The following is a 27,657-nucleotide window of genomic DNA, read 5'->3' as shown; positions in this document are numbered from 1 at the left end:
TTCAGGGTGGATGGTGGGGGCGCTGAACTGGGGTTTAAAGAGCTTTCTGGCAGTCAGTTTCTCTTGTCTTTAATCTTCCCTCTGGATCCATTTCTGTTCTCATTCTCCTGTGTATCTTTCCTCTTCCTTCTGAAGACAATAACCCCTATGGTCAATGTTCCTGTATTTTATGCTTGTTCAAACCCTTGCTACTTGATAAACCCCACAAGTTCCTGCTTCACAAACTAGCTTTTCACAGCCTTCTGGTTCTGCATGCATCTCATCTGAACCACAACAAAAATCCTCTCTACTTTCTATATAATTTTCTTCCCTTTTTTTTTTTTTTTTTTTTGAGAAGAAGTAGGTTAATGAGTTCTGATGTAATTAGTTATGGTAGATACTCCATCAGCTGGAACATGCACTGCAGTTTATCAAATCTCTCTTAATACAGTTATGGTCTGAAGTTACTGTACAAAGGACTTCACAGGGTTTTACATCCTTAATTGTTCTTTTTTTTTGGGGGGGGGGGGGTGGACGCAGCAGCAGCAGTCACAGCTCACTAAAACATAATCAGGAATGGTAACTCGGTATTTACAGGAACAATGAAAGACCTTATTGCAAGTAAATAAACAAAATTTTACAGAACAGACATAAAAACAGTTTTAAATGAATAACTGCTTTCAGTATAAGCTGAAGTCAGTACATTATGAAATCTGAAAAACAACTTTCAGCTCTAGTTAAGACACAGGAAAGTTCTTCAATACCATACATACCCACCCAGCAAAATACAAAACAGATCTAGACAACTCACACAGGCCCCACTGTACTCAGACGAAAAAAACAAAACCACCCCAAAAATAACCCCCCCTGAACTCAGTCTACTCATTTAGCTCAAGCATTACAGCTGTTACAAAGCGGTTAACTGTGCTCATTCAAGTTTATTTGGATATTAAATGCAAGATAAAAGATCTCTAGATGAAACGTAAAAGATCATATCTTATTTTTAGGAGATAAACAGATTCGAGAGGTGTGTTCCAGCCCAGCCAATCCCGAGGCTGTTGTGCAGCTCTGCCACCTCTCTAAGCCCAATCGCAGCTCTGAAGGGGAAACTCGGCTTTGCTGTTTGTCTCAGCCGTGCTGATGATGAATGGCTGCTTCAGGGGTAGAGATCAAGCTGTGTGGTAAATCTTTCTATTTATTCCATTTGCCTTTCTATTTTAAACAGCTGCAGTGGTCTGTCTGGCACCCTGCATTAAGTACATGTGAATTTCATAAGAGAAAACATTTATGTAAGTGAAACATGGCTTTAATTTGTCCTCTCATTCTCAAACTGAACACTGGAACTTCTGTAAGCAGCTGTGGAAATTTACTATTATTTTGTATCCACCTTCCAGAAAAGGTATAGCATAACATAGCTTGATTGTACAGTTTTTAAAAGGTCAGCTTTGAAGTGATAGCAGGTTTTAAGATGATGGTGTTCTCCACCTTTCTTCCTCCTGCCACTGCGACTTTGCAATATGACTTTTAAGATGGCAGGAGAAATAACATGCAAGCAGAGTATGTTTATTAGAGTATGCCCTTCAAATAGACAAAGACCTAACATACAAGCCTTGCTTATCTTCCAGTTGTGCTGAGGTTGTGCTAGCATAATATATGCCAATTGAGCCTGGCACCAAAGGTCACCATTTTAAAGGAATGCTTTACACAAAAAGCTACTACTGATTTCTAAACTGAAGAGACTAGCAAACACACAGAGACAAGCAATGGGGTTTTTCATTTGTTTTGAAACACCACTCTTGACTTCAGTTAAGACCAAACTTTCTGGCCAGATTACAGTTCAGCCAAATCCTGCTTTCTCTTATAATCTCAGTATGTTGTTCTTTGTATCCTGACTTCTCAAAGCTAGTTAACATTTCAGTGGCCAACAAAAAAAGCTCAGTGCCTTGATGGAAATATCTAGCTTAGCACCAATTTCAAATGTTTTAGGATTCTAAGGAAAGCAAGTGCAAGCACATATTGATTCAAAGCCTGTAAAATGGTTATTTTCACCTCCTTTTATTAATCATACTTTAGTTCTCTCCCCCAACTTCCATTCAGTTTCTTTGAAAGCTTGAACATGTTTAGTCACTTACGAATTAAAGCAAATTAAAAGTGAATGAAAGTAAATTAAAAGTGAAATGCCAATAAATTGAAATGAAAAAGCAAATAGCAGCACTGTAGGTTTTCTGTTCATAATATCAAAAGAAATTATTACATCTCTTATTTGAGATAACTTCCACCAAATTCCATCTATCTGTAACTTTGTTCTGTTTTCTTAAGCACAGTAGTATATAAAACTTCTCTGGAAATACTGCAGTGTCAAGTAGACATTTCTCTAACTTTATCCAAGCAGCTTTTCGTATAACTTAAAATTACTGTAAAGTTCCAAGAGTGTTAATTCCATTTTACAGATAAGCAAGCCGAAATAGGGCTATTAATTCATCCAAGATCACACAGCAAATCGGTGAGTGACAGGGCCAGGAACAGAACTCATCTGTACACCCAGGCCAGTCTCAGAACTGTTATGCCCATTTCAGTATTACTAAAGAAGCAGAAGGTACATTTCTGGGGAGAAAAGCCAGGGGAAGATTTCTTAGTAAGGAGTCTGGAGAAGCCAGTGAGAACACTGATGTATCAAGTCCTTGAGAGATCAAAGTCTCCATTATACTTCCAGTCCCTTCTTACAACAAACCAACACACTGAAGTATCTTTCAACAGGACACATGAATGGGAATGTAACACCAAGCTGGCAAAGCCCTCAGAAGTTACAATACGATCCTAAAGGTTACCTACAACAGCTTTGATTACCAGAATTTGCAGCTGACAAGTTCATAGATTCACTGTAAAACTTTGCAAACACAATGACTGAACAACAAAATAACCACAACCCCAGTGCTAATCTCTTAGGAAGAAATCAAAATAATTTCATTAGAGAATTGTCTGTTTGTACAGTTTACATTACAGTATCATGTAAGTTTCATTTTAGAAAGTATTTTAATCTTTAAATCAGTTTTAAGATTGTTCAAGGAATTTAGCACCTTCAAGAACAATTCCAGGACAGGGATTGCATTCTGTGTTCAGACAGGCAAACTAAAAATTTTGAATGATATTCTAATGGTAAGACAAAACACAGTTAAGTCATGCTACCAAGGGGTTTTTGTTTGGTTCACCAGTAAGCATTGGAGAAATAGCGCAAAAAAGCTCTGCACAAGCATCTTGAATAAAACACAAAGTAACCTAGCAGGAAAACAAACAAAAACCCAAAACACACACAACTAAAAATGTACTACTACGTTTGTCTGCTTTCAGCCCTTAGAGCTGTGTTGTCATGCTCCGTCAAGGAGCTGCAACTAAATTGTGACTTCATTCTTTCATTTTGGATTTCAGACAGTTAAACTTTGTTTGCTTTATTTCCTCACACACACACCCCCACTCCCATGTCTTGCCCCAGCAATACCTCTTCTGTTATGCTACCATGCGTCAGAGGGATGCGTTACTGCAGCCACGCATCCTGTATGATGCAAGTATGTGCAATCTGGAAGGACTGTTATTGATATAGGCCCAGTATGTTATGTGCTTTATAGGCACACAAAGTTAGACAGATTCTGTCTGAACAGTCAACACAAAAATCAATAGCCTCATGTAGTAAGTGCCAGTAAAAGCTGAACAGATGTTTAAAAAACAATGTTTTGATTTCATGACACATCAGTTGGCAGCATGAAATACTGTAGGAAAATAGTAAGATGATGGCAGAGTTGTAAAGAAGAGCAATGAGAAGTCTTGATGAGAGACAAGGGAACAGAAAGACTGAAAGAAGTTCAGCTTAGGATACTCTAACTATGGTAGTCACCAAGCACAGGCATGAATTTGATCTATGCACAGACTGCTAAGATGGAAAATGGAGTCTGCAAATCAAAAATAAGAGATGGTGTACCTCAAAGAAAATTAATATGGAAAACATTGATAAGTTTGATGGTGTAAAGTGCAAAAAAGGGCTAATGATATGATTTTATTTGGCAGTTGATACAAAATGGGCATTAGGGTTATGATTCACTACTTGGTTGTCTTAACACTGAATGAACATCTTTCTCCCTGACATTTTGTAATTGGACTATTAAAAGGCTAAAACAGGCAAAAAGGTTTCCAAAAAGTTCTCTACAGAAATCTGATATTTCATGGGGCACTTTTCAAGGACAAGAACACCAAACAATCAGCCAGGGGTGTCTCAATTCTAAAGCAACATTTATCATGTTACTAGCAGCTATACTTTTTCCTCATACCTTTTCCTACTGGCCCATTTAAACACTCCCATGAAACTCTAACTTAGTGAAAAATGCTGGTTAGTTTTTAATATATTCTCAAAGCTTTATGTTCTCACAGCCTTTATAGAGTACAGAATTTTCTGAAAGGGGAAACCTAAGGGTACCAGTTAAAGACAGATAACCCTGAACAAGCTTCCAAAAAACCTTCCTAACTTCACATGCTACTGTGTTGATCCCCCTCACTCTTTCCCCCTCCAGAAACAGTAACTAGACTTGCTCAGCTCCATCTTTGTAGAAGCCAGTAGGATGCATTACAATCCCTGCTTGATTCTGAGCACTATTCCACCAGCACTGTTGGACAAGGCTCCAAACTCACATGAAGCAATGGGCCCAAAAGCCTCTGTCTTCCAAAAGGCTGGATCTTGAGCCAGAAGTGCAAACTGCTGGACTGTCATAAACTGAAAACAGCATCTCAAATTCTTCTACCCTAAGTAAGAAAAGGAATTACTAAAAGGAATGAGGTTTTTAGAGCATGGACCATCTCCTCATTCTGTGAAACCTTATGCCAAAGTTAATGTCTGGTTTCCCCTTCAGCTTATAAAATAATTCTTCTAAAAGTTAAAGCTCATAAGCCAGCATTCAGACAATGTAAACTGTAGGAGCCCCGAGAGCTTTTTTACTCTTTCCTTACATCTCTGCTATTTCTGGGCTCTGTTTGGTCCAGGCAGAGGTCTAACTACAGTCACTCAAGTCGCTATAGATCACCCTCTACCCAAACAACTGGGTCTAATAGACAAGGCCTGACTGAGCAAGATCTTAGGACCACAGTGAAACAAGCCAATGTGGAACAGGTTAATTAATATACATTGTCTAGGCTGGGGAGATTCCAAGGTTTCCAGCAGGAAGAAATCAAGCAGTGGATCATTACACAAGCACAATGTCATTAGATTCTACTTTGCACAAACTGCTGCATTCCCTGGTACCGCATGCTAGGCGTAAAAATCCACAAGCAAAGGACTGAATGGAGTCTGTCCCTGCTTTCAAGGATACTGATAACTTAAAAAGAAGGCTACTGAGTTTTGTTTTCCTCTGGTTTTGTTGCTTGTTTCTCCATTTGATATTTGAAGATTAAAACTTTACAGAAGAGGGAAGGACTCACCGCAAAGGAAGCCTGCTAACCTGACAACAGGCCAGCCTTTAGTTTTATGCTAGCTATTCCAGAAACAAAAAACCCTGCACCATTTTGAAGTTCTGTATGTATAACTCTAGGCTTCTGAACATTCATAAAAGCTTTTACAACTAGGAGGTCACTAAACAGTCACCCCAGGAACTGTGTAACTAATTCATGTCACTTGGGGAGGTGAGGGAAACTACTAGCCCAGTCTTGTGGAAAAACAGGGAAAGAAGCAGCCATCATCTGCCACCTTCTTTAATCTACTGCCAATAGATTAAACCAATAATTATCTACAGTACCACTTGATGTTTGGCATTTGCTACATTTCCTTCCTCTTCAAAAATCTTTTAAGAAGAAGTTTTGAAAGTGATAGAATATATGCCTTAGCATGCAGGCATGTTTTAACACAGAAGGCAAAGTAAGCATTAATAAGAAGGCGCTGTTACCAGAGTGAGTTCACACAACTGCAAACAATCAATTTACTACAGTCTTCTGAGTTAGATCTTGTCGCTGCAGCCACAACTACTGACAGTGTGCTCCCTGATTGACATGTTTTACACAGTAAATCAGACAAGTCAGTTTTTACAGATGAGCTACTCAGAAGTGCATGGTAATTTAGTTCACGTGCAGTCATGTGAAGTTACCCTAAAATCAGAAGGCTTGAGTATGAAGTGTTGCAGCATACCCTGTGAGTCAGGTCACAGATTTTCACAGTACTGTTCACAGAATCTCTGGCATTTCAGGATGCTCATGGCCATCCACTATGAACAAGATTCAACTGCACACAGATTTATGTTTGAATGAAGTTCTGTTAAACAGAGTTGAAGCACAGTGTCACTAAAGAAGCATCTCCTATTGTTTGAGATAATTAGGGGATAAGAAACAGGAAGGCCTCTGCACATTTAATATATGTTATTATGCCATCTAGTTGCATGTCTGCTAGAGGCTTACTTCATTTGGCCTGAATACAAACTTGGAAGAACTTCAGGTTCTTTTAATGGTAATGATCTAATTCCTGTACAGTACAGTCAAGTAAAAAAGCCTGGCATGGGAAAACTTAAATAGCAACAAGAATATACATTTCTTTTCAATAAGAATTTAAGCTTCACTCTATTAAAAATCAACAGAGTGTACAGTACTTGCTGACACTATTTTGCTCTTCCTCCAGACTGTTCTGCTGGTTCTGTAAGCCTGTTAGCTGCAGCAGTGCAGGTTACACACATCTTGTTGCACCTGGGTTCTGAAAGCAAGTTGCAAATCCACCTGAGACCAATTATTTACTATCCAAGGTGCCAAACTTTACTATGAAGTCTTACATTTTAAAGAACTATTTTTCTTTTCATTCAATGTAAATTTATAGATCATAACATTTTTCTCCAAAACTAAAGATAAAGAAAACTCACAAAATATTCAAGAGATACCCAGTTCTAGTTCAAACCTTCACTACAAGCTTGTAGAGCTATTCAAGTACAAAGGAATAATGAAACCACAGTGCCCTCAAGTGTGGGGGGATGTGAACTGGAAGAAGGCTAGAGATCTACTGGGAAGGGAAAAGCTCTCAAATCTTCAGAAGGAACCTTGACTGAAGAAAAACCTGCTTACTTGAACAGGGGAACACCACAAAGGTAGTTTAATAATGTAGTGTAGTAGCCTTTAAATGGTATTTAAAGGAAGAAATATCTTAGTGGAAGGCCAAATTTTACCCTGCAGAAATAAGTCCAATGATGCTCAAGACAACAACACTTCAGTGCCTGCATCTCTTGGCAAAGATCACACTTTGGTCTATCAACAAGAAACACATAAGTTATATTTATTTTAGTTATATAACAATTGAGGTGGACGGTACACCTTAACTAGCACTCACAAAAACCTGTAGGTCAAGTTAGAAGCCACCTAAATTAGCCAACACCACCCACCAGAAGGCACCTGTTTCTGTTCAAGACCACAACCTCAAGACCAGAGACTGGCTTTCTCACCTCAGCTATTACATCACTTAAACAAGACAGAGCCCAAGTTCAACTCATTAATAAGCCTGCGGTGATTTCAGCTTCCCCTGCCTAAACAAAGTTAAGCTATTTAATGATGGCAACACTGTCAGCACTTCTAACTGCACTAGTCCTGCTTTAGATGTAATCCTCAAGGTGCTCACTGGCCCAGAAGTGAGCACAAAAGCTAGTCCAATTCTCTTGTCTTGGGAGCCCAGGCATGCATGAGGCATGACTTTGAATCACCTCAGGCAGAAAAGGTGCTGAACCTAGAGTCCTCACTCTTTGGGAATGCTCTAACCACTATGCTATTACTCAGGAGTGGGAGGGGTAGCTCTGGTTTGTTTTGTGCAAAGCCCATCTGATAGTTCTTCAATAAACACACTGCGAGAACACTATGTTCTGTGAGCTCTGAGAGGAGATAGAGAGGGAAACATTTAATCTCTGGATCCAGAGCAAGTTTGAGCATAGGTGTGGAACTGTTGCCCACTTTCAAAACTCAAATGCTCTTACACATGGCTGAACATCTGATGGAGTTGTGCCTAGCTGCTCACTGACTTTACTTACGGGGTTAGAAGAATCCTGAGTTTTGAAGCTCTGAGTTGGGACATAAACACAAGCTTTCTGAATTCAGCTACAGTCTTTGGGCTGCAGAATTGTCTTTCAGAGACTTAGTGAAAACCAGGACCTTTGCCTTGATGAGTAATTACCATACAGGACAAAGGAATCCCCATGTTGCTGACTGTAAGTGCCACAAATCTTAAGGTATCTTATTCCATTAAAAAAACAAACCAACCCTGTATTATAAAAGCATCGCGTTTGGAAAGCATGCCATTCTGATGCTAGGAACTACCAGAAGTTGAGTCTGCCTAGATGATTCCAGCTTTCAAGTTTACATTCTATTATTACAGGGAAATCTTCTGTTGGGGTTACCTTTTCCTACAGTTCCACCTGTTGCAGAACCTCACCTCTTACGGTTACCATGAGCTATGTACCACAAACAAAGCAGGGACAAATCGGTCAGTGAAAACACTGCACACTAAGGTCACAATCATGATCTAAATGTACACCAAGTGGCTGAATTACCATTCAAATTATCTTAGGAGGCTATACAATGCACATCCAGAGCTGTAAGAAGTATTACAGTATTGTGTATGAAAATGCCTCAAAGATAGAAGCTGTGTAACTCTTTCAGTTGCATATATGCATGAATTGAAGCAATTTGAAGAGTATTTTCATCTAAGAGGCCACAAGCTCCAACACTTCACCCTCCTTCCCCCCTTCTTTAATTCAAAACACCACCTGTATTCGGATACATTAGAGCCTGGTAGTGAAACTTTCAGCATATATGCAGTCTGGTGGGGCACTGCTACAGCCACAGCTTAATTGAGTAGAACACCCTTCTACCTGCAGCAGGAGAGAAGCTAAAATGCAGCACAGCAGCCAGTAAATTTTACTGTGCAAGGTCCCTTTTAGCATGCCCGAGCAAGTCCTTTGTAATGGACCACAGTCACAGAGCAAATAATGTAGTTTCTTCTAGCAAGCGTGAACTGCCAATGACAAAGAATTACCTTTTCCACTATCTTTCTTTATAATAGGAGACAATAAACAGTATTTAAATAGGTTTTTCCAAAACTCAGCCTGGACAATGCAGTGGTTTTACTCTGCTTGTAATGGGGGGGGGGGGGGGGGGGGGGGGGGGAGCGAGCAAACAGCAACACTACCACACAACACATGATTTGATTTTACAGGTAATAGAGTTCAGCAGAAAAATTGATTTTATTCTAGAGATAGCTTAAACTCATTCACTGGTTAAGTTTTGCTTAATATGAACTAAAAAGTCCCAAAACATTAAATGTCAGCCCACTCCCCTCAACCAGAATCTATGCTTTTGTAATCTGTCAGTTTAAAGTATTAGTTAGCTGCCATATGCTAATCTAAAACTCTTCACTGGTAAATTCATTATTAAAGTTAGGAGCTACCTAATTTCTCAGAGAATTTCATTTCCCCCTCTTACTAGATCACTCAGAAAAAGAAAACAGACTGATTATGGCTATTATTGTCTTCTAGTACCTATGCTAATATTTTCTGACTGTCAGGATAGAACAACATTCTATCATGTTGTTGCCATGGCCAGCAACAGAAGACACCATCATACATACTCAGAAGACTGATTTTCTTCACAGACATCTTTTTGAGTCCCAACAGTTTCAACTATTAAAATGTCACTATGATTGGGAAGGATGCTTATTTTGTTTGGGTTTGGTGGATCTTTTGTTTGTTTTATAATATATGGGAATGCATGTCTCCTGTGTTCAGAAGAGGAATATGGGAATGCATGTCTCCTGCTGTTATGTGCATTATTTCATTTTTGTTTTTAAAACACATATTGATGCAATATCTAATAACACTACAGAGATAAATTTAGGAAGTGTCCATCGAAGATAAATTCCTTATAAAACAGAGCTACCGAGAGTCAGGAATTAAAATGGAAATAGGCATGCAATTTGAATATAACCGTGAGCATTCATAACTACAGATATATGAAGTGCTACAATGATCTGGTTCACCTACTATCACAAACTTCTTATTCACTCATTACACCTCTTTTCCCTTCCCAACAACTGTATCACTCATCATTGCTTTCATAACTAGGCAGTCACTCAGTTACAATTATGTAATTTTTAAAGAAAACCAGTAATATATCATCACCAACAAAAAATACATGAAGTCTCCCCCCAGTGTTCCTTCAAATTCATTACATCTTTCTGCAGTGGGTGCATCAGCTTCAGTTCACTTAGATCCCCTACACATTAAAACAAACCTATGTAAGAAACAAAAGGATCTGGATACTATCCAAAGAAAATGGTTTGCTCCAGTACAGCTTGGAATCTAAAAAACTGCTATTCCTTTCTCCAAGAAGCGTGGCAGAGCTGAACTGTAGCAGCTTGTCATCTCAAGACTGCTGTCTGCTATCAAACCCTTTCCATGTGGAATTCTGTGAAACATGTTCAAGTGAGCAGAAGTTTTCTTAAGCTAAATTAACTGCAAGCACTGGCATGGACTTTTTATCTATTCACTGCTATGGTAACTGGCATATCTGGTAGCCAATTTGGTCCTGAAAACATTGCACCTGCATTCACATGACATTACATTTAACCTCCTAGGCCCTGCTAAAAGGTACCCCACTACACAAATAAACACACTGTGCTTCCAGGCTCATTATGGCATATTCAAAACCTTCTTCCTACATCTTCTCTACTCACAATATAACTTCACAGATTAAGAGACAACTGTGACTGTCAGCTTGGCAAAGGGAGCGCAGAACTTATGGCCACAAAAGGTCCAGGAAACCTGTAAGAGGAAACACACAATTGTTCATAATAAAAGGAAGTACTAATAACATTTTGAAATGGAATCATGCAGCAGGGTATCAAGATGCTTTTGGACTAACCAACTAGCACAGAGCCTCAATCCTGCAAACATGTATATGCTTCACTCTACCACACGAGCAGACCTGTTAATTCAGGGCTGCTCACAGTAAAAAAAAAAAAATTAAGCAGTTGTGATTTTTTTCAGGATAATGTGAAAATTGTCTGAAGTACACAACATTTTTATGAAGTACCTGTTGGTTTATGAAGAAATCTGTTAGTTTATTTTTCATCCATAGTTCTTTGATCGTCAGATGATAATAATGTAACTACCCGTAATAAACTGTTCCCACTGCAAATGTGAGAGTAGGTGGCCAAACAACTATTGCTAAAACCACAAATACTCCAGGTCAAAATTAAAATATCTATGTAAAACAAACAAACAAAAAAAAGCCATTCACAACAAAGTTCTAATTAAATAGATATGTTTAATATCATAGTACGGGATATAGGGAAAGAAACCTTTCATCTGAATAAATTAAAAATGCTTTGCCCTTGTGGTACAAGAAAATCCTGACCTATTTCTATAGTACAAGATAACATTTTTTTCCTCTCTCCAAAAAAAGAAAAAGATCCCAGTAGCTGAACTTTAAACAAGCCATATAAACATAGAATTGTAGAATAGTTAGGGTTGGAAAAGACCTTAAGATCATCTAGTTCCAACTCCCCTGCCATGGGCAGGGACACCTCACACTAAACCATCCCACCCAAGGCTTCGTCCAACCTGGCCTTGAACACTGCCAGGGATGGAACATTCACAGCCTCCCTGCACAACCCATTCCAGTGCCTCACCACCCTCACAGTAAAGAACTTCCTCCTTATATCCAATCTAAACTTCCCCTGTTTAAGTTTGAATGCATTACCCCTTGTCCTATCACGACACTCCATAACGAAGAGTCCCTTCCCAGCATCCTTATAGGCCCCCTTCAGATACTAGTTTTCTGAAGTTCATGTATTTAGAAGTGTTCTAAAAAAGAAACAGGAGATAAATACTGAACATTATAATTGGCAAAATAATTTTAGCATGTTTCAATCTTCACCAAGATCAGCATGCCTCATTAATTTAAAAAATAATTTACAACTACTTTGTCAGGTAAAATCCTTCATCCCACCTCATTGTGCCTTAGAAACTTCCTCACCACTTTGGCTTTAATATAAAGTACTTTTGCACTGAGGAAAATTAATTTCACTTTAGAGAAAAACATGAAATTTATACTGCTTGAGAATATCTACCTTGTCTATTCAACTGCCCTCTCAAGTCAGTGATGGGAGAGGGGCAAAGCACGGACTAGAATACAAGACTTCAATGCTCACAGTTTCTGGCTATTCTAAGTCTATTTTTCTGTTGTAGTCTTCACAGGACTTTCACTTGTTACTGAGAAGACCTTCCCATGCAAGCCCTTTGTCAAAAGCAACATGTTTTCACATAAAACATGATGATATACTGATCATCTTTGAAACAACCAAGCAAACACTGATATCCCAGCAAATTCTAAACTTCACTTTCTAAAATCACACCAAAGAAATAGCTGAAACACTGTGGTAGGCTGACCCTGGCTAGAAACTAGGTGTCCACCAAAGCCACTCTATCACTCCTGTCCTCAGCTGGACAGGGGAGAGAAAATATAACAAAAGGCTCAGGGATCAAGATAAGGACAGGAGGAGATCACTCAACAATTAATGTCAGAGGCAAAACAAGACCTGACTTGGGGAAATTACAATCACATCAGAGTAGGATAATGAGACAATGAAACCAAATCTTGAAACACCTTCTCCCCCTCCCTCCCCTCCCTCCTTCCCAAGCTCAACTTCACTCCCAGTTTCTCAACCCCTCCCCTGCAGTGGTGTAGGGGGACAGGGAATGAGGGTTGTCATCAGTTCATCACAGGTTGTCTCTGCTGCTCCTTCCTCCTCAGGGGAGGACTCCTCTCACTCCTTCTCTGCTCCAGCATGGGGTCCCTCCCATGAACTTCATCAACATAGTCCTTCCCATGAGGTGGAGTTCTTGAACTGCTCCAGTGTGCCCCCCTTCCACAGGATGCTGCCTTCAGTAACAGTCTGCTCCAGTGTGGATCCCCCACAGGGTCACAAATCCTGCAGCAAATCTGCTCCAGTGTGGGCTCCTCTCTCCATGGGGCCACAGGTCTTGCCAGGACCGTGCTCTAGCATGGGCTTCCCACGGGGTCACAGCCTCCTTCGGGCATCCCCCTTCCCCAGTGTGGGGTCCTCCAAGGGATGCAGCTTGAGATCTGCTCCCTGGTGAACCTCCACAGACTGCAGGGGCACAGCCTGCCTCAGCATGGTCTGCAGGGGAATCTCCACTCTGGCACCTCCTGCCCTCCTTCTGCACTGACGCCGAGGTCTGCAGGGCTGTTGCTCTCACATATTCTCACTACAGCTGCTCAAGGCTTTTTTCCCCTTCTTAACTCTGTTATCCCAGAGGCCCTACCACCGTCACTCATGGGCTTGGCCTTGGCCAGCAGCAGGTTGGTGTTGGAGCCGTACGGCATTGGCTCTGTTGGACATGGGGGAAACTCTAGCAGCTTCTCACAGAAGCCACCCCTATAGTCATGTCGCCCCCCTTCCCCCTTCCCTGCTACAAAAACCTTGCCACACAAACCAAATTCAAATACAGAGAAAGGGGTACAGGGGAATCAATTCAATAACCAGCCCCACATGCCTCCTAGGCTTAGTTCTACTATGAGAGAAATAAGAAACTGTTTTAAGACATTTCTAGAGCTTCATAATTTGCTCCAATAAGAATTAAGAATTCACTAAGAATTTAGAGTTCGTTCTTAGATCATCTGCCTCTTACCATATTGTATATGCTTAACAACAACTTACAGCACATGCCATTTCCAAACTGATTATCTTTTACATTTCTTGAAAGTTTGGGACAACAAAGGAACCAAATGCTTTTTGCTAGTCCTACTTAGCTTGATTGTCTATTCTGTTATTTGTAAACAAATATTCAAATATTATATGGAGGAACTATTTAAAGATTAGTATTAATTTTTCTGCTGAAGTTATGGAAACACTCACATGATGATACAGATTTGTATATTTGTATACCTGATGGTATCTCCTCATAGCTGCCTAAGCCAACTACACATAAAGAAAAATACAACCCAAACCAAAAGCCCCCCCCAAAAAACCCCACCACAAATAAACAAACAAACAACTGAGGTTTTTTGTAATGAAATTTAACTCCTTTGGAAAAAATATAGCATACCCAGTTAGTCCTAACAGAACTGGCAACAAATGAACTATTTTCAGCAGCAGCAAGTGACAGGATGTGTCTTAGTTCCAAATTTGCCAAGCTCTAGACAGCAGAGCCCACTATGCTTGATCCTATATAGTTCCATTCAGTTCAGGACCACTGCAGCCAAGGTGAGACTGTAACATCCAAGGGACTAATTCACAGCTTAAATATGCTTGGCAAATCTAGAAAAAGTTTTGGAGTAACTCAGAAGAAAATATCTTTCTCCCTAGCCTATCCCTCCACAATAACAAGCTATTTAGCAAGTGCACCGAGACAAATTTTAAGCCATTGCAGACAACGCCAATCTGGCCGGATTTCTGCTTTGGCTGGACTGCTAATGCATGAGGGACTGGATGAACGCAACAAAGGTCACCCTAACAGATTACCACTCTGGCATCTGGCCCATTTGATCTCCCACCAAGATACCTTTCTGGCAACTTCTGTGTGCAAATATGAAATAAGAGATGTAAGGTGTTGCTACTGCAGAATCTCCACGTACAGACTAGACTTCTTCACACAGGTTATACTAGTGAAGGATGACCTGGGTTGCACCCAAGCAGTATCTTCAGCACAAGGCTTTCACTGAAACATACTGCTTTGGATGTCCCATGACTGCAACCCTGAATAAAGTGCAAATGCTGTTACAACTGCCAGCTGAAACCTGCCATTACAAACCAGGGTTAAACGGGGCTAGCACTTAAGAGTCAGCTGTCATTGCTGCATTGATGGATTTGCAACGGTATTCTGGTTTATCAGTAAGAGGTAAGCACTGAGGCATCTAGGTAACAGGTACAGAATAACAAAGGTCCCAAACAGGCCCTAGACAGCACACCATTTAGTCCTGAAATTGAGAAGTTACAAGGATTTAGGGATATGTCTACATTTTGCCCATTTACTTCAGAGAAAGCTTCTCAGGTTGCATAATAAGCATTTACAAGAACTCAGAAATTTCTGATGAGCTGCACTGAAATGAGCTGTTTCAACCAACATGAAAAAAATCTGAAGTCTTATTTCTGAGGTGTGGGTACTTCAAAGGCCCATTTCGTCCAGATTTTTCCTCTGTAGTCATGCAAGTCTACAATTACAGTAAATTTTTAAGTTAACTGTAAAGTTTTCTCAGAAAAAAAAAAAAAAAAAGTATTTTTGACCAGTATTTTACCTTAATGCCATTTCTGTTTATTTAACTAACACTGTTACTGAAGTATATATGCCACCACAGATCTATTTGGAAGTTTACCAATATTAAAAATTAAAACCCAAGAATCTTTCCTTCCTGACTGAACACATTAACTGGAAGGACTTCGTGCCTTGCTTCATATGTTAAGTTACTTCTTAAAAAAACCCAATTCCTCCATCTGGTCTGCCCCCTACATAAAATCTGATGCTATATCTCAGAAGACATGTTTATTCCCGAAGTCATCTTTAAACAGACGATTTGAAAGTGTACATCTATAGAAATCCTCAGTTTCCCAACCCCATCAAGAACAGGCTAGGGAGTTGATATTAAAATCTGAATTTATTATTTGTAAATTACTTTGGATTTTTTAACCTTAAGGACACTTTCAAAGTATTTTTTTAGAAACTATTTTTTGAGGGAACAGCAAGTAATTCAGCTTTCACATGAGATTTTCAGAAGAATCTTCTTAATCATTTTACCATGATTAATCTTCATGCATGAAGATTTATTACTACTGGGAACTAATTTTGAGACATGTGGCTACGCCACCCCAGAATATCCGAGATACAGGAATTATACCTCTCCACAAACTTGCAAATCTATGAGATACATTGCATTGCTGAGCCCTCTAACGCAGACCTCTGGCTCTGAGAGGAGGAACATGGGTGTAAGCCACATACATAGGAAGCACATCACAGCCTGTCATTATAAAATTAATTCTTGCACTAGAAGCACCATGAAGCAGCCATATTTTCCACTGGCCCTAGATGCAATGAATGATTTTCACCCTGGATTCAGAGTCTATGAAGACTGCACTTCCCCCAAGTCTCTAATAGCACTGTGAGCAAACACACTAGCTAACTCTAAAAGTAGAAAAAACCACAAACCAACCTATGCTTCAGTATCAGGTATTCATTTAATGCATAAGCAATAACAAGTTAACTACTACCTTTAGAATCTAAAATTTCAAGGTATTTTACACTATGCAATACAATCAGTACTTTCTGCATTAAAAAACACAGCTTTTATTCCTGGTGAAACCTTACCCAAATACTTGAATCCTTTAACAGAAATGTCTGACACCAAGTAATGAAAGAAAGAGAAGCATTTGACCTTTCGGATCTACACATACTCTTCTTCTGACAGATTCCAGAAAATATCAGCCAAGCAGAGTTGCCATGTTCTGAACAGTTAGAAAAGCGGAACACTAGAAGCCAAGATACCAATATGTCGTCTAAAAGCCAGACAAAAACATTTCCATTTGGCTTCTTTTTCTCCACCCTGGAACAGAATAGTAGCAATAAAAATGTCAAAATAAAGCTTTTCTTATAGAAAATTATTTAAATATTAATTTCTAGGTAAATATAAGCAACTTTTATAAACATAGCTCTTTTTAAAAAAAAAAAAAGTAATCAAGGTAAAGTTACAATGCTTTCAAATCCTTTTCTGTAACACAAATGGGAAGGACAAAATGGATACATATGAAGTTAGCTCAAATTGTTTCCTGATAAGGACTTATCTTCATAACATGATGAGCTTCAGAAATCCTTGCATGCACAGCAGCTGCCAATTATTTAGTACTGTTAAACAGACATAAGTTGGCACTCAGCACTGATTTGAAATTCAAAGAAATATAAAGTTTTTCTTAAACTTTTTTTCTCTTCAGTCTTTCTACATGGAAATCAGTGCAAATCTAGATTAGAACTAAAACTGAAATAAATAGAAAATCCAAACAAACAGTTTAATCTAAGTGGAATGTGCTGTTGGCAAACAGGCTGCATTTTAAAGCTAAAAGTTTTGTTGCACCAAAACACCCAGGAACAGTGGAGGCTCAGCAACAAGCTGCAATGGAAAAAAGTCTTTCAGAAAAGAGGTTCCCTTCCTCCTCCAAAAAAAAAAAGTGCACAGGAAACGCTTAAGAAGTTCCAAGTAAGTTTCCATTTTCGACGTTGTTCCTCCTTTGAACAAATATCGTATTATTCCATGTTTACTCTATATGAGCTAAGGAATCCTTGACTAAAATACCTATTTTTGAAGAACAGCTGTTTAATCAAATAGCAATTAAATAGCAAGCAAGAATATGCCAAGCAGAACTAAGAGCTGTTACTTTGAATCTCAAAAGAGGCTCACAGAGCCAAGCAGATATTTACAAAGACAAAAGACCTGCGACTGCAGAAAATTTATTACTGACTCCAGAAAGCATAGAAAATTTAAGTTACAATTTCAAATTCATTTACAGTAAAAAACAACCGCATGTTTTCACAGAAGCACTGTGCTTTCCTTTAGCACTATGGCTGGATTGAAAGTAAATTCTTGTAGCTGCACAGAAGGAAGACTTACATCAGATTACATAAGTAGCAGTATGTGTTCTAGCATCACCTCTATTTTTAAAATACCAGCCCGGTATATTTTGGGGTAATATTCAGGCACTAATACACAACACTGGGTGATACTTTTGACCCAAAATGACTTGAAAGAACAAGCTTGGTTTCTACATAATGCTGGAGTAAGGAAAATGGTTAATTGTTTACTAGGTTTAAATATAACTAAACCAGTTCACCTTCCCAACCCAGCTTTTGGCAGCAATCTAGTATAAGCTTTCCAGAAGAAAACACAAAGAAAAAAAATAAAGTCAAAATAATTGGAAACATCATGAAAGTGGTAAACAAGAAAAAAACCACCACTTAACTTTTTGGATTTAATTCATGTATATAGCTCCAAGTGAAGATTTCCATGTTTCACTTGATTTTTGGAGAGAGAGCTAAGCTTCCCCCTTTCCTCCCCCCTTAAACTGTAAACAACTTACTGGAATAGAAAACCATACTGACAGCAAACCATATTTTTGGAAATTTAAACACTCAGTATCCACGGGAAAATATACTCAAGCCTTCAAAACTATTTTTCTGTCCCACAATGGTATATTCAGTACTTTTCCACTATGTTTATTTTAAAAGGAGAAACCCTGACCTGGAGAAAAAGTCAAGAGTATGATGACAAAACAGCAAGTATTTCTTCAATGATCACTTCACACTTGTCACAGTAGGACAATATCATTTTCTTTTAAACAATGTGCTTTGGTCAAGCTAATGGAAGATGTATTTTACACAACCTAGAAGTCCATACTTTTTTTTTTTTAGTTAATATTTGGCATATTGCATGCTAATTTCTAAACCTTTCCAAATTCTTAGTGGTTTTCACTTTGTTTGAACATCTAAAGATGAGTAAAATTTCTCCTTATGTTAGCAAAAAGCATGCAAATGCATGCTAACGGCCCAAAAGGAAGACAATTATTTATATACTAAATAGGAAAAACAAATAGTAAATTTTTTTATTTATTTTTTTTTTAGAAAATCAAAAAATGTTGGCTTTTTGGCAACTGAAAGCAGAGCAGAACTTTTATCAAAATCAATGCAAGGAGAGGAAAAATCCCTGCTACCCATACACCACTATTATCAGAGTGAGAAAAATAATTTTAAGATAAGGGACTAAATTGACACTGCAATACATAAGACTGGAAGGGATCATCTCCAGCTATGAGTTTAAAAGAACAGCTAGCTTTTAGAATTACCTCTAGAAAGAGAGGCAGAATAAAATAATCTAAACCAGAGCTGGTGTGATTCAGCAACTGTTAGATCAGGAGAACAGATGCTGTTATTTACAAAATGCATTCAAGCTGAAGCATTTCTTGTTTCTATAGATTTCTAGATATTACCTCCTATGGAAAAACAAAAAAAAAAATCAGGAAACAAACCTTTTGTTTCATGTAAGCCACTAATGCACATCCTACAGCTGCTTACCACATTAATAAACAGTAAGAGATTAGGAAATGTTTGTGTTCCATTTCTTCAGTTTAAAACATTTCTATGAAGTAAAAAATAAAAATCAATGCAGCCACATTATCAAATGTGTGCTTCATTCTTTGCTTCTTTTAAAAGTAAAAATTCTAGTTATGATGTTCATCAGAATCACATAAACCCATAAATTATGTTACCCCAAATAACCATAAGAAAATGTTGACTAAGCAATGCTCATTTCCATATACAAATGGCATACAGCTAGCATGGAAAATTATGGAAAGGCTCCAAACACAGAACCAGCATTAGAAGCGACTCAGCTATCTTACTACACATCATTTTGAGAACCTTCTGGTTTCAAGCAACTCTTTATTCCAACCAAAATGTTCTCAGGTTCAAGCAATTCTGCAGTTGACAAGCTCAATGAAAGAAATTTTCCCTTCATCTCTCTCAACTAACAGACTGAAACCCTCAGAAAAGTGGCAAGTAGGCTGAAGGAGGGAGGAGACAGATAGGGAAATCTAAAGACTACTGACAATTCCATCCTTTTTTTAAATATGCTCACAACCCTGCTCAGAACATTCCCTGACATGTCAAGATTAAGTCTTCTTCCTTAACTTCTCCAGCCAGCCGCACCCCAACACATGTGATATTGACCCATCATCAAAACATGTTTACAATAAATACTGCAGAGAGGCAATTATTTTTGTAGCCTGGCAGAAGCTTTAAATAAGACTGATCACTTAAGTGCATCATGTCATTACCTCGGTAGCTCTCCTGATATTAAGAACAAGAGTATCTGAACAACAAAAAAAACCCCACCATAACAAACGTTTTTTAAATTAGCAGTCTGTCAATGACATGTGGCCTTTGAAGGGAGCACCCTACAGTACATAATAAACCCATTCCACCTAAGGGCTGGAAGAGACAGAACACACTTCTGCTCTGAAGTGACCTCACAATAAGGAAAAAAAAGAAAAGAGGGGTCTTTATTCACTTTACGTAACATTGCTATGGGAAACAGAAAATTTGCATTGTGTAAGGACAGTAGTCAACTTCCAGATGGATCAGATTCACCACCACCGGCAAGAATACTATATTGGAATTCATAGGCTTGAATAGACTATAAATTTCATCTGAGACACAAGATGACTGATCAGCAGTAGGCATCACAGGGGAACATCACTGTCACGCATTAGGACCCAGTCAAATTAACTGAGAAAAATCCCACAACCTAACAGATCTGCCTAGCTACAGATTCCAAAGTTCACTAAAGAAAGTTACTTCCGTTGTGCAGGAAAGCTAAAAGACAGAGTCATGAGGTCATTTATCATAGATTATGCCAAAAGCAGGCTAAAGATCTGGAAAGTTAGCCAGACTCCTGTAATACTGGACTAATCAAAATAAACCATTTGAGAGTAAGGAGCCTATCTGAGTTTCATTCTTACTGCTCTTAAGAAGGATGCACCACAGAGCTCACACATGGAGCATAGATAAAGCAAAGAGAAACTAAACTTCATTGTGAGAAAATCTAGCAATGAAACAGAAAAGTAACCCCTATTTTATCTTTTATGGACATGCACAAGTGAATTACTACCTCCTCTCCTCGTAGAGGCTTTATTTGTCCCACACACTGTGATGGAGGAAGAGGACAGGATGCTTGCTCTGGCTGTGCCTTCCCATGTCACATTTTAGCATGTCTTCCTATCCTTTCTGGATGCTCATTTAATTTAAAACCATACAAATATTGTGCCAGGATTAGGAAAGGTAAGGCTTTTCCACTCCATGTCCCCTGCCAAACAAGCCTCGGTCACAGGTAGTACCCAAAGGTCATAATAATATTTGGCTGCTGATATGACCCCTCTTGTTACCTGCCATAGAGCCCTCTGCAAACTATGGGATTCTGTTACATTTATCCACTAGACCAGTAGGCCTAAGAAAACAAGAGGGTACTCAAAGTCCTCCCCAGCCCACCTGCTGCTTTTTAGTAAGAGACAGCAGTTATAGACCACAAGTTCGAGTGCTACATATTGGGTAAATACAGTCTCAGAGATCAAAGGGAAAGAGAGCACTTAGTGAGTCCCTCCAAGCAGTTACCAACACAAAACACAGGAAAAGAGGCTGGAAGGAAATATCATCCAGTCAGCAATGTTCTGCCTTTCCCAGGGAGAGATCAAATAAGCATATCACTCCTGCCTGATGTTTAAGAACAGTTTAGACAAGGGTTCTAGTGATGAACATGACTGGATAGCCTATGCCATCATCTTACTATGCTAAGCCTTGAAATTTTGCCACAAATGTCTAACCCAAGTCTTGCTGGAATTCAGATCAATAATCTTTCATTCTAGTTTCTTTCCTTTTTGCAGCAGTCTTTTCATCCCCTTCATCCCCCATTTATTTGGAACATACTATGTTAGCCTCCTTTTTAGCTGACCATACCATCATCACTTTTCTTCAAACTTTCCTCAGAAAAAAAACCCAGAGGTCTAGAAGATATGATCCAAGCTCTCATTAACTATTAACATAACTTTAAACTCTATGGCTGCTGTCCAGTATTCTTACTCTCCACCCAGCTTGTAATCTGCAATTCAACAAGTGCAAACCTTTGTTAATCAAGATCATGCTGGACAAGACCTTGTAGAGTTTGTACCAATCGCTTGTTACCTGACCTTGCTTACTCTCTGAGGATAGTTTTCCAGCTAAGTTTGCTTGCTACACAGTAGTTTCTAGATCATAATTCCTTAGCTTGTTAATGAGAATACCATGTTAATATTGAGGACCCCAGTATATAAAAATATTAATGTTATAGCATCTCTCTGTACCACAAGGCCTGTTACTCCACCATAGAAATAAAAGAAATGCTGGATTTAAAATAATTTATCTTGAATATGTCTGTTCTGGTTGTTGCTCAACTTCTTTTTCTAGGCACTAAAAAAGTGTTTCATCACTGCTCCAGTATTTTTCTTTGAGCTAAAGTTAAAAAACATCAGTTTAGTAAAGACACATAAATTTTTTTCATTCCAATTTGCTTCTTGCTGATGATCTTACTAGCAGGGAACAGTCTGTTTAATGGCTCTTCTGCAGTTGTGACATTTCCAGTCTTTCTTTTTCTGTATCTTTTTTAATGGTCATAGCATTAAAAACTAGGAAGAGGAAATACCACATCAGGCAGTGTTCAAGGCCAGGCTGGACAAAGCCTTGGGTGAGATGGTTTAGTGTGAGGTGTCCCTGCCCATGGCAGGGGGGGTTGGAACTAGATGATCTTAAGGTCCTTTCCAACCGTAACTATTCTATGATTCCCCTTCATCCCATCCCTTTTATCCCATACTGAAGAGATATGCACCATTATTCTTTTTGAGTCTGCTACTTCCCTCCACTATCTTGAAATTGCTATCCACTATATGAGATTGCTTCAGATAGTTGTTTCGGGGTTTGGGGTTTTTTGTTTGTTTGTCTGTTTTATTTTTTTGTTTGGTTCTTGTTCGGTTTTTTTTAAGCACCTCAGAACGAATTTCATCAGGCCTTAACAGACTGAAAATCTTGTTTATCCAAGCAACCCACAGGTTTTTTCCCCCCCTAGCCTAGGAGAGTATTTATACTTTTATCATGACTGTTAACTACAATGGCTGGATTAACCATTTCAGAGAACATTTTAATCACCTCAGCATTGTCTGTTAATCCATTAACATGAGGATCTTTTATTTCTTGCTTTCTTCCAATATCCCTTTTAGCTACACCTCATTATTTGACTGTTCCAGTTTTGTTCACGCATCCTCATGCACTTCGTGTGCATCTTCATGCACTTCATGTGCATCTTCAGCCAAACACTGGTTCCCATTTCCTGTACGTTTCTGGTGTTTATGTCAATGAAGATCAACAGAGATCAATAGAGAGCAACGGTCTTTTTCATTACCAATTCCCCCCCCCCCAATGAAAATCTCTGGTACTATTACAGTACTTCTCAAAGAGGTTGAGACCAGTTTCTTTCTTCCTTATATTTGGCCCCAGTCAAGCTTTCCATGCCAAATTCTGAGCTTTTTGACATTTGTGGGTTTTATTTTACTATCTGTCATCTTTTCTTTTCCTATGTAGTTTAGCATCCTGTCAATCCCGCAGAACCTCTCTTCCATCTATGCATTCTCTTTGTTAACCTAAAATACCATCAATTTACTTACTTCAGCAGAGCAATATGATCTGCTCAGCCTTTACCAAAAGACATTGGATAGTTATGACAGATTTTAAGTAGCAGATCTCACATTTTCAATGATTCTTCTCTCCAGTTACTGACATACACCATGTATTTATATCCCAGTCACACACATCTACTTGACCTGATTGAGACTGCTCAGAATATTTTTAATGATCACATGTTAAGACCTTCCACTGCTGTTCATTTCCCATATACCTGTTAATGTGCAGGCACCTAGCATGCTAGGTGGAATGAACCGCTGTTCTGCAAGGTCATAAGCAATATGCTGTAAATGCGTACAAAATACCACATGTGCTAGAAGTTAGCAAAAAGCTATGAGATATATTTGGGGGTTTAGCTCAAAAAATATTGTCATATGCAAACATTCAAACTCTTTTCACTTGGTTAACACGTTGCTGTTGAAGTACCTATATACATATGTGCTCTTCAGCAACCTCACTGTTATTAATAGAAAGTTTCAAGAAAGTTTCAATTAGGAACAAGGGGGCTTGGGGCTAGTTTGCTGATACTGTTTTTGTAATAATTCTTACAAAAACAACTTCTCTAATCTAAATGAGAGATATATTTTCTCAGGCTAAGAAAAATATATTATTATATATATAGCCTGCAATAAGAAACTCATTATCCTCAATACAGGTCAAAACAACAGGAATTTACGTTAAATAATAATTTATTTTTGTAGATTTTTATACTATGGTAGTATTGGAAGTAATACCAGGCATTACTATTTGTTAACAATGACATTAATACTACTATATATTGCTACTTATTAACAGCAAAGAAGAAAGTTGCACACTTAGGATTCCGCCATATTCCAGAGGAATTTTTCTCAAAAAGAAAGAGACTACAGGAAAGACAGGCTTAGAGCTATGCTGTGCTGACAGTGGCTGCCACCAAGCCTGCAGTTTACACCAGCCACATAAGGCATTGTACCACCTTGCTCCAGACACAAAGCTGCAAAACCACCAGCAGCATAGTTGCTCATGGAATATTATTTATTTAGCTCAACAGACAGGAGGGCAGTAGCCCCAGAAAGAAACAGCTGTCAGACCACATGGAAAATTCAGTTTTTTAATTTCCTCACTGACCTATCCTGGATGCAGGGCAGAAAGATGAAGAAAGCACATTTTACAATTCTCCATTTCATAGGGTGTGGGGTGTCAGTCTAAGCTCAGATGACCAGTCCGAGTTGGACCATCCCACAGGCCAGAGGAGGAGGGCAGGACAAGTTCCTAGGAGAATCTTTGGGTACAGAGTTGTCTCTCCTGCTCTGGGCTCTATGTCATTGAATAACTTGGAAGACAGTAGTAAGGTTTAGACATAATGGTACATATTGCTGTGAACTTGAAGATTGTTTTGTACTCCAAAACAGGGAGATAAGGTAGTACAAGTCAGTCCTTTAAGTATGGATACTGTTCTGAATAGAATTTCACATTTTTATAATGTCACTAAGCTATTTACCTTTAAAATCACTGCTGAAGGCCATGAGTTCTATGGGATAATTATATTTAATTTAATAGTTTGCTTTATCCACCATCTTCATTGCAGAGATTTGAATAAAATTCCTCTTGGCCATGAAATCAACAGAAAACCATTTCAAGCCTGACAGTAGCCCACAGCATCCAAAATGGAATACTTGGATGGGATTATTTCTTCCACAAATATGGGTCCAAAGATTACAATGAAAATTTAATGTATGAGTACCGCCATAAAAACTAAAACTTGCCGTTCTATATTCAAAGAATATAGAATACTTCTCTCTTAGATCTACTCCTAAAGAGAAGAGTTACAAAAGCAGTTTTTCAAGATTTTTCTTAAGGTAATGATGTATTTCATTTTATTTTGCTTAACTTGTTGTTAAACCTTTACTGCAATTGGTATGTACACAATTGGTTTCATATTTATTATATCTTTCCATTTAGTTTCACTAATCAAGCTGGGTATGAGCACAGGATTTGAATTTGCTTTATCAAGATGGACTTCTTTACTGCCGGAACTTTTTGACCTATTTAAAAAAAAAGCTAGTAACAAAGTTCCTAAACAAGACTAATAGTTGAACATGCCAGTAACTTCATATATAAAAATGTGGAAAGGGAGTCATTACATCATGTATTCTGACCTCCTCCAAGAGTTACGTGAGAGATCACCACCTGCTTGGCCTTTGAATAGGCTCTGATAACTTGTACCCGATAAAGGCAAATCTTCCCTTAGCAGTCTGTTCACTGATATCATTCTCACTGCTAATGGGCTCACTTCCCATTTGAATCTTTAATAGGGAAGATGCTGATGCAAAAGTGCCAGATTAAGTTTTCAACTTAAAGTTTTTGCTTGCTTGTTCTTGTTTTGGTCTTTTTCTTCTGTTGATTTGGAGTTTTTAAAGAAAAGCAGTACAGCTGTGAAGACTTTCACACAAACCATATACTGTGTTTGTAGCTTCCACTGGCAAAATCTGCTTTGAGGAAAATGCCCCAATACAGCATTTTCAGATTTTCTCTGAACCACCTCAAAATAGGACAGAGCAAATATGAATCTATGCATCTCAAGTTCCTTTAAAATACTAATATATATAAGAATACATGTATATAAGTGTATCTAATGTTTTATATTTAATACATATTTGTGTACATCATATATAATATATTCATAATGGTTTTATATATTTTATTTTTCACTTAGATTCCCCTGTATTAGACCTGTTAGTGTTCAGGGAGAAAAAGCACAATAGTGGGAATCAGGCACTTAACTCTGAGAACAGCTCTATGTATCCACTTGTGATTAAAAGATACCAGAATTTCCTTTTCCTACTCTGCAGCAAGTGGTATTGTTGGCAGTGCTGGGGACCCGTTGATACAAGCCCTTCACCAGAATTTCAAAACCGGCACAAAAACTTTAGGTGAGCACGAGAACTGCAATGCAAGTAACTATAATTAGACTGTAACAGTGGAAGAGTACAAAGTAACATTTATTTTTGTTAGCATAAAAGGTCAGTAAATGTAATCCTCTATTGGATAGACAGCCTACAAGCTATAAACAAAATATTTTTGATATTGCCGATTCCAGTGGAGAAAATATTTATCAAGAAACAACAAAAAGGGAATTTTTACATGCTCTGCCTTAATAGTCTTGAAGCTGACACAGCTTTTAAAAGCTAAAAAAACTTCCCATACCGATTTACATTTTTAATTGACCACCTCGAACGTTTATACCCAAATCTTTCCTGCTTTTGTCTTAAAGCAAGCTGGTCACATCACAACACTGGTCGTACAGACCAAAACCAGAGCACTACAGTTCTCATTTTAGCGCTCCCTTCGGAAGCCCCGAAGACCAGCTACTTTCCAGCCATTCATCGCTAAATCCTCTCCGCGGGATTACACTCAAAAACTTGACGCTTCCCCTCCGCTTTTTAATGTTTTCCCAACTGTTTCTTCGCGAAGGAAGGAGAAGAGAAGGGGGGCAGTTAGCACGTATTACTGCACTAATCAATCGGACCAGCCCGGGTCAGGCGCCCACCTCTTTGCACAGCTGAAAGCCGAGAGCGCCCAGTCCCACGGCGGAGGTGGGGTTTGCCGTGCTTACCTGCACCCCGCTGAGGATCGCTTCGCTCTTCTCCCTCACGTCGGGGAAGGGGCAGCGCTTGGAGAGCATGAGCAGGCGGGCCAGCACCTCGCTCAGCCCGTCGCGGGCGGCGGGAACCAGGAGCCCGTCGGCGGCCCGGGTAGGCGGCACCGCCGCCGCAGGAGCGATGGTCTCGCTACGGCGGAGAACGGCTTGCCCGATGGTGTCCAAGGCGGCGGCGCGGGCGGCAGCGTCGCGGCTGCACAGCCCGTCCCAGCGCACTTCACCTTCCCGCTCCTCCATGGGGCCGCCGGGCTGCTTCCCCAACGCCTCCTCAGCAGCCCCGACGCGGCCGCCCCATGGCGGTCTCCCGGCAGCAGCCAACCTGCGCACAGAGACGACAAACACGGCGGCGAGAGGAGATACCTCTGCCTGCACCGCATAGGGGCAGAGCGGGAGGGAGCTCCCTCAGCCCCGGCCGGCGCCCGCGCCAACCGCCGGCCACCGACGCCGGGGCTGCCGAGCGAGCAACGCCGCTGGCGCTTCACCTCTCCCGGCGGTGAGCGGGGCAGCCACCACCCCGCGGCGCCGGCGGCTCCTCCTTCCAGCCCCAGGCATGGAGGGAAGGGGACGGCCCCAGCCCTGCCTCTCCGCTGCGGGGCGGCCCCCTCAATCCTCCCCGCCGGGCCGGCACAGACCCCCGACGAACCCCTCAACCGGAGCGGGGAGGGGGCAGAGAGGGATGGCCGGGAACCCACATGACGGATGTGCCCACTCGCCAACCACCCT

At 39.6% G+C, this 27,657-nt stretch overlaps 1 protein-coding gene across 2 annotated transcripts in view; it reads right to left on the bottom strand.

Moving 5' to 3' along the window:
* Positions 1–27,579, bottom strand: part of SESN1 (sestrin 1) — a 79,285-nt gene extending 51,706 nt beyond the window's left edge. The window contains exon 1 of one of the 2 annotated variants that reach the window (XM_065681095.1): positions 26,890–27,579. In XM_065681095.1, coding sequence (XP_065537167.1) covers positions 26,890–27,171 — 282 coding nt within the window. In that variant the 5' untranslated portion in view covers positions 27,172–27,579. The remainder of the gene's footprint in view (positions 1–26,889) is intronic. The other variant, XM_065681096.1, reaches the window with a different exon arrangement.
* Between the last annotated feature and the right edge of the window lie 78 nt (positions 27,580–27,657).

The sequence above is a fragment of the Lathamus discolor genome, chromosome 5 (assembly GCF_037157495.1).
Source record: "Lathamus discolor isolate bLatDis1 chromosome 5, bLatDis1.hap1, whole genome shotgun sequence".
Classification (NCBI taxonomy): Eukaryota; Metazoa; Chordata; class Aves; order Psittaciformes; family Psittacidae; genus Lathamus; species Lathamus discolor.
This window is presented reverse-complemented; position numbering and strand designations above follow the sequence as displayed.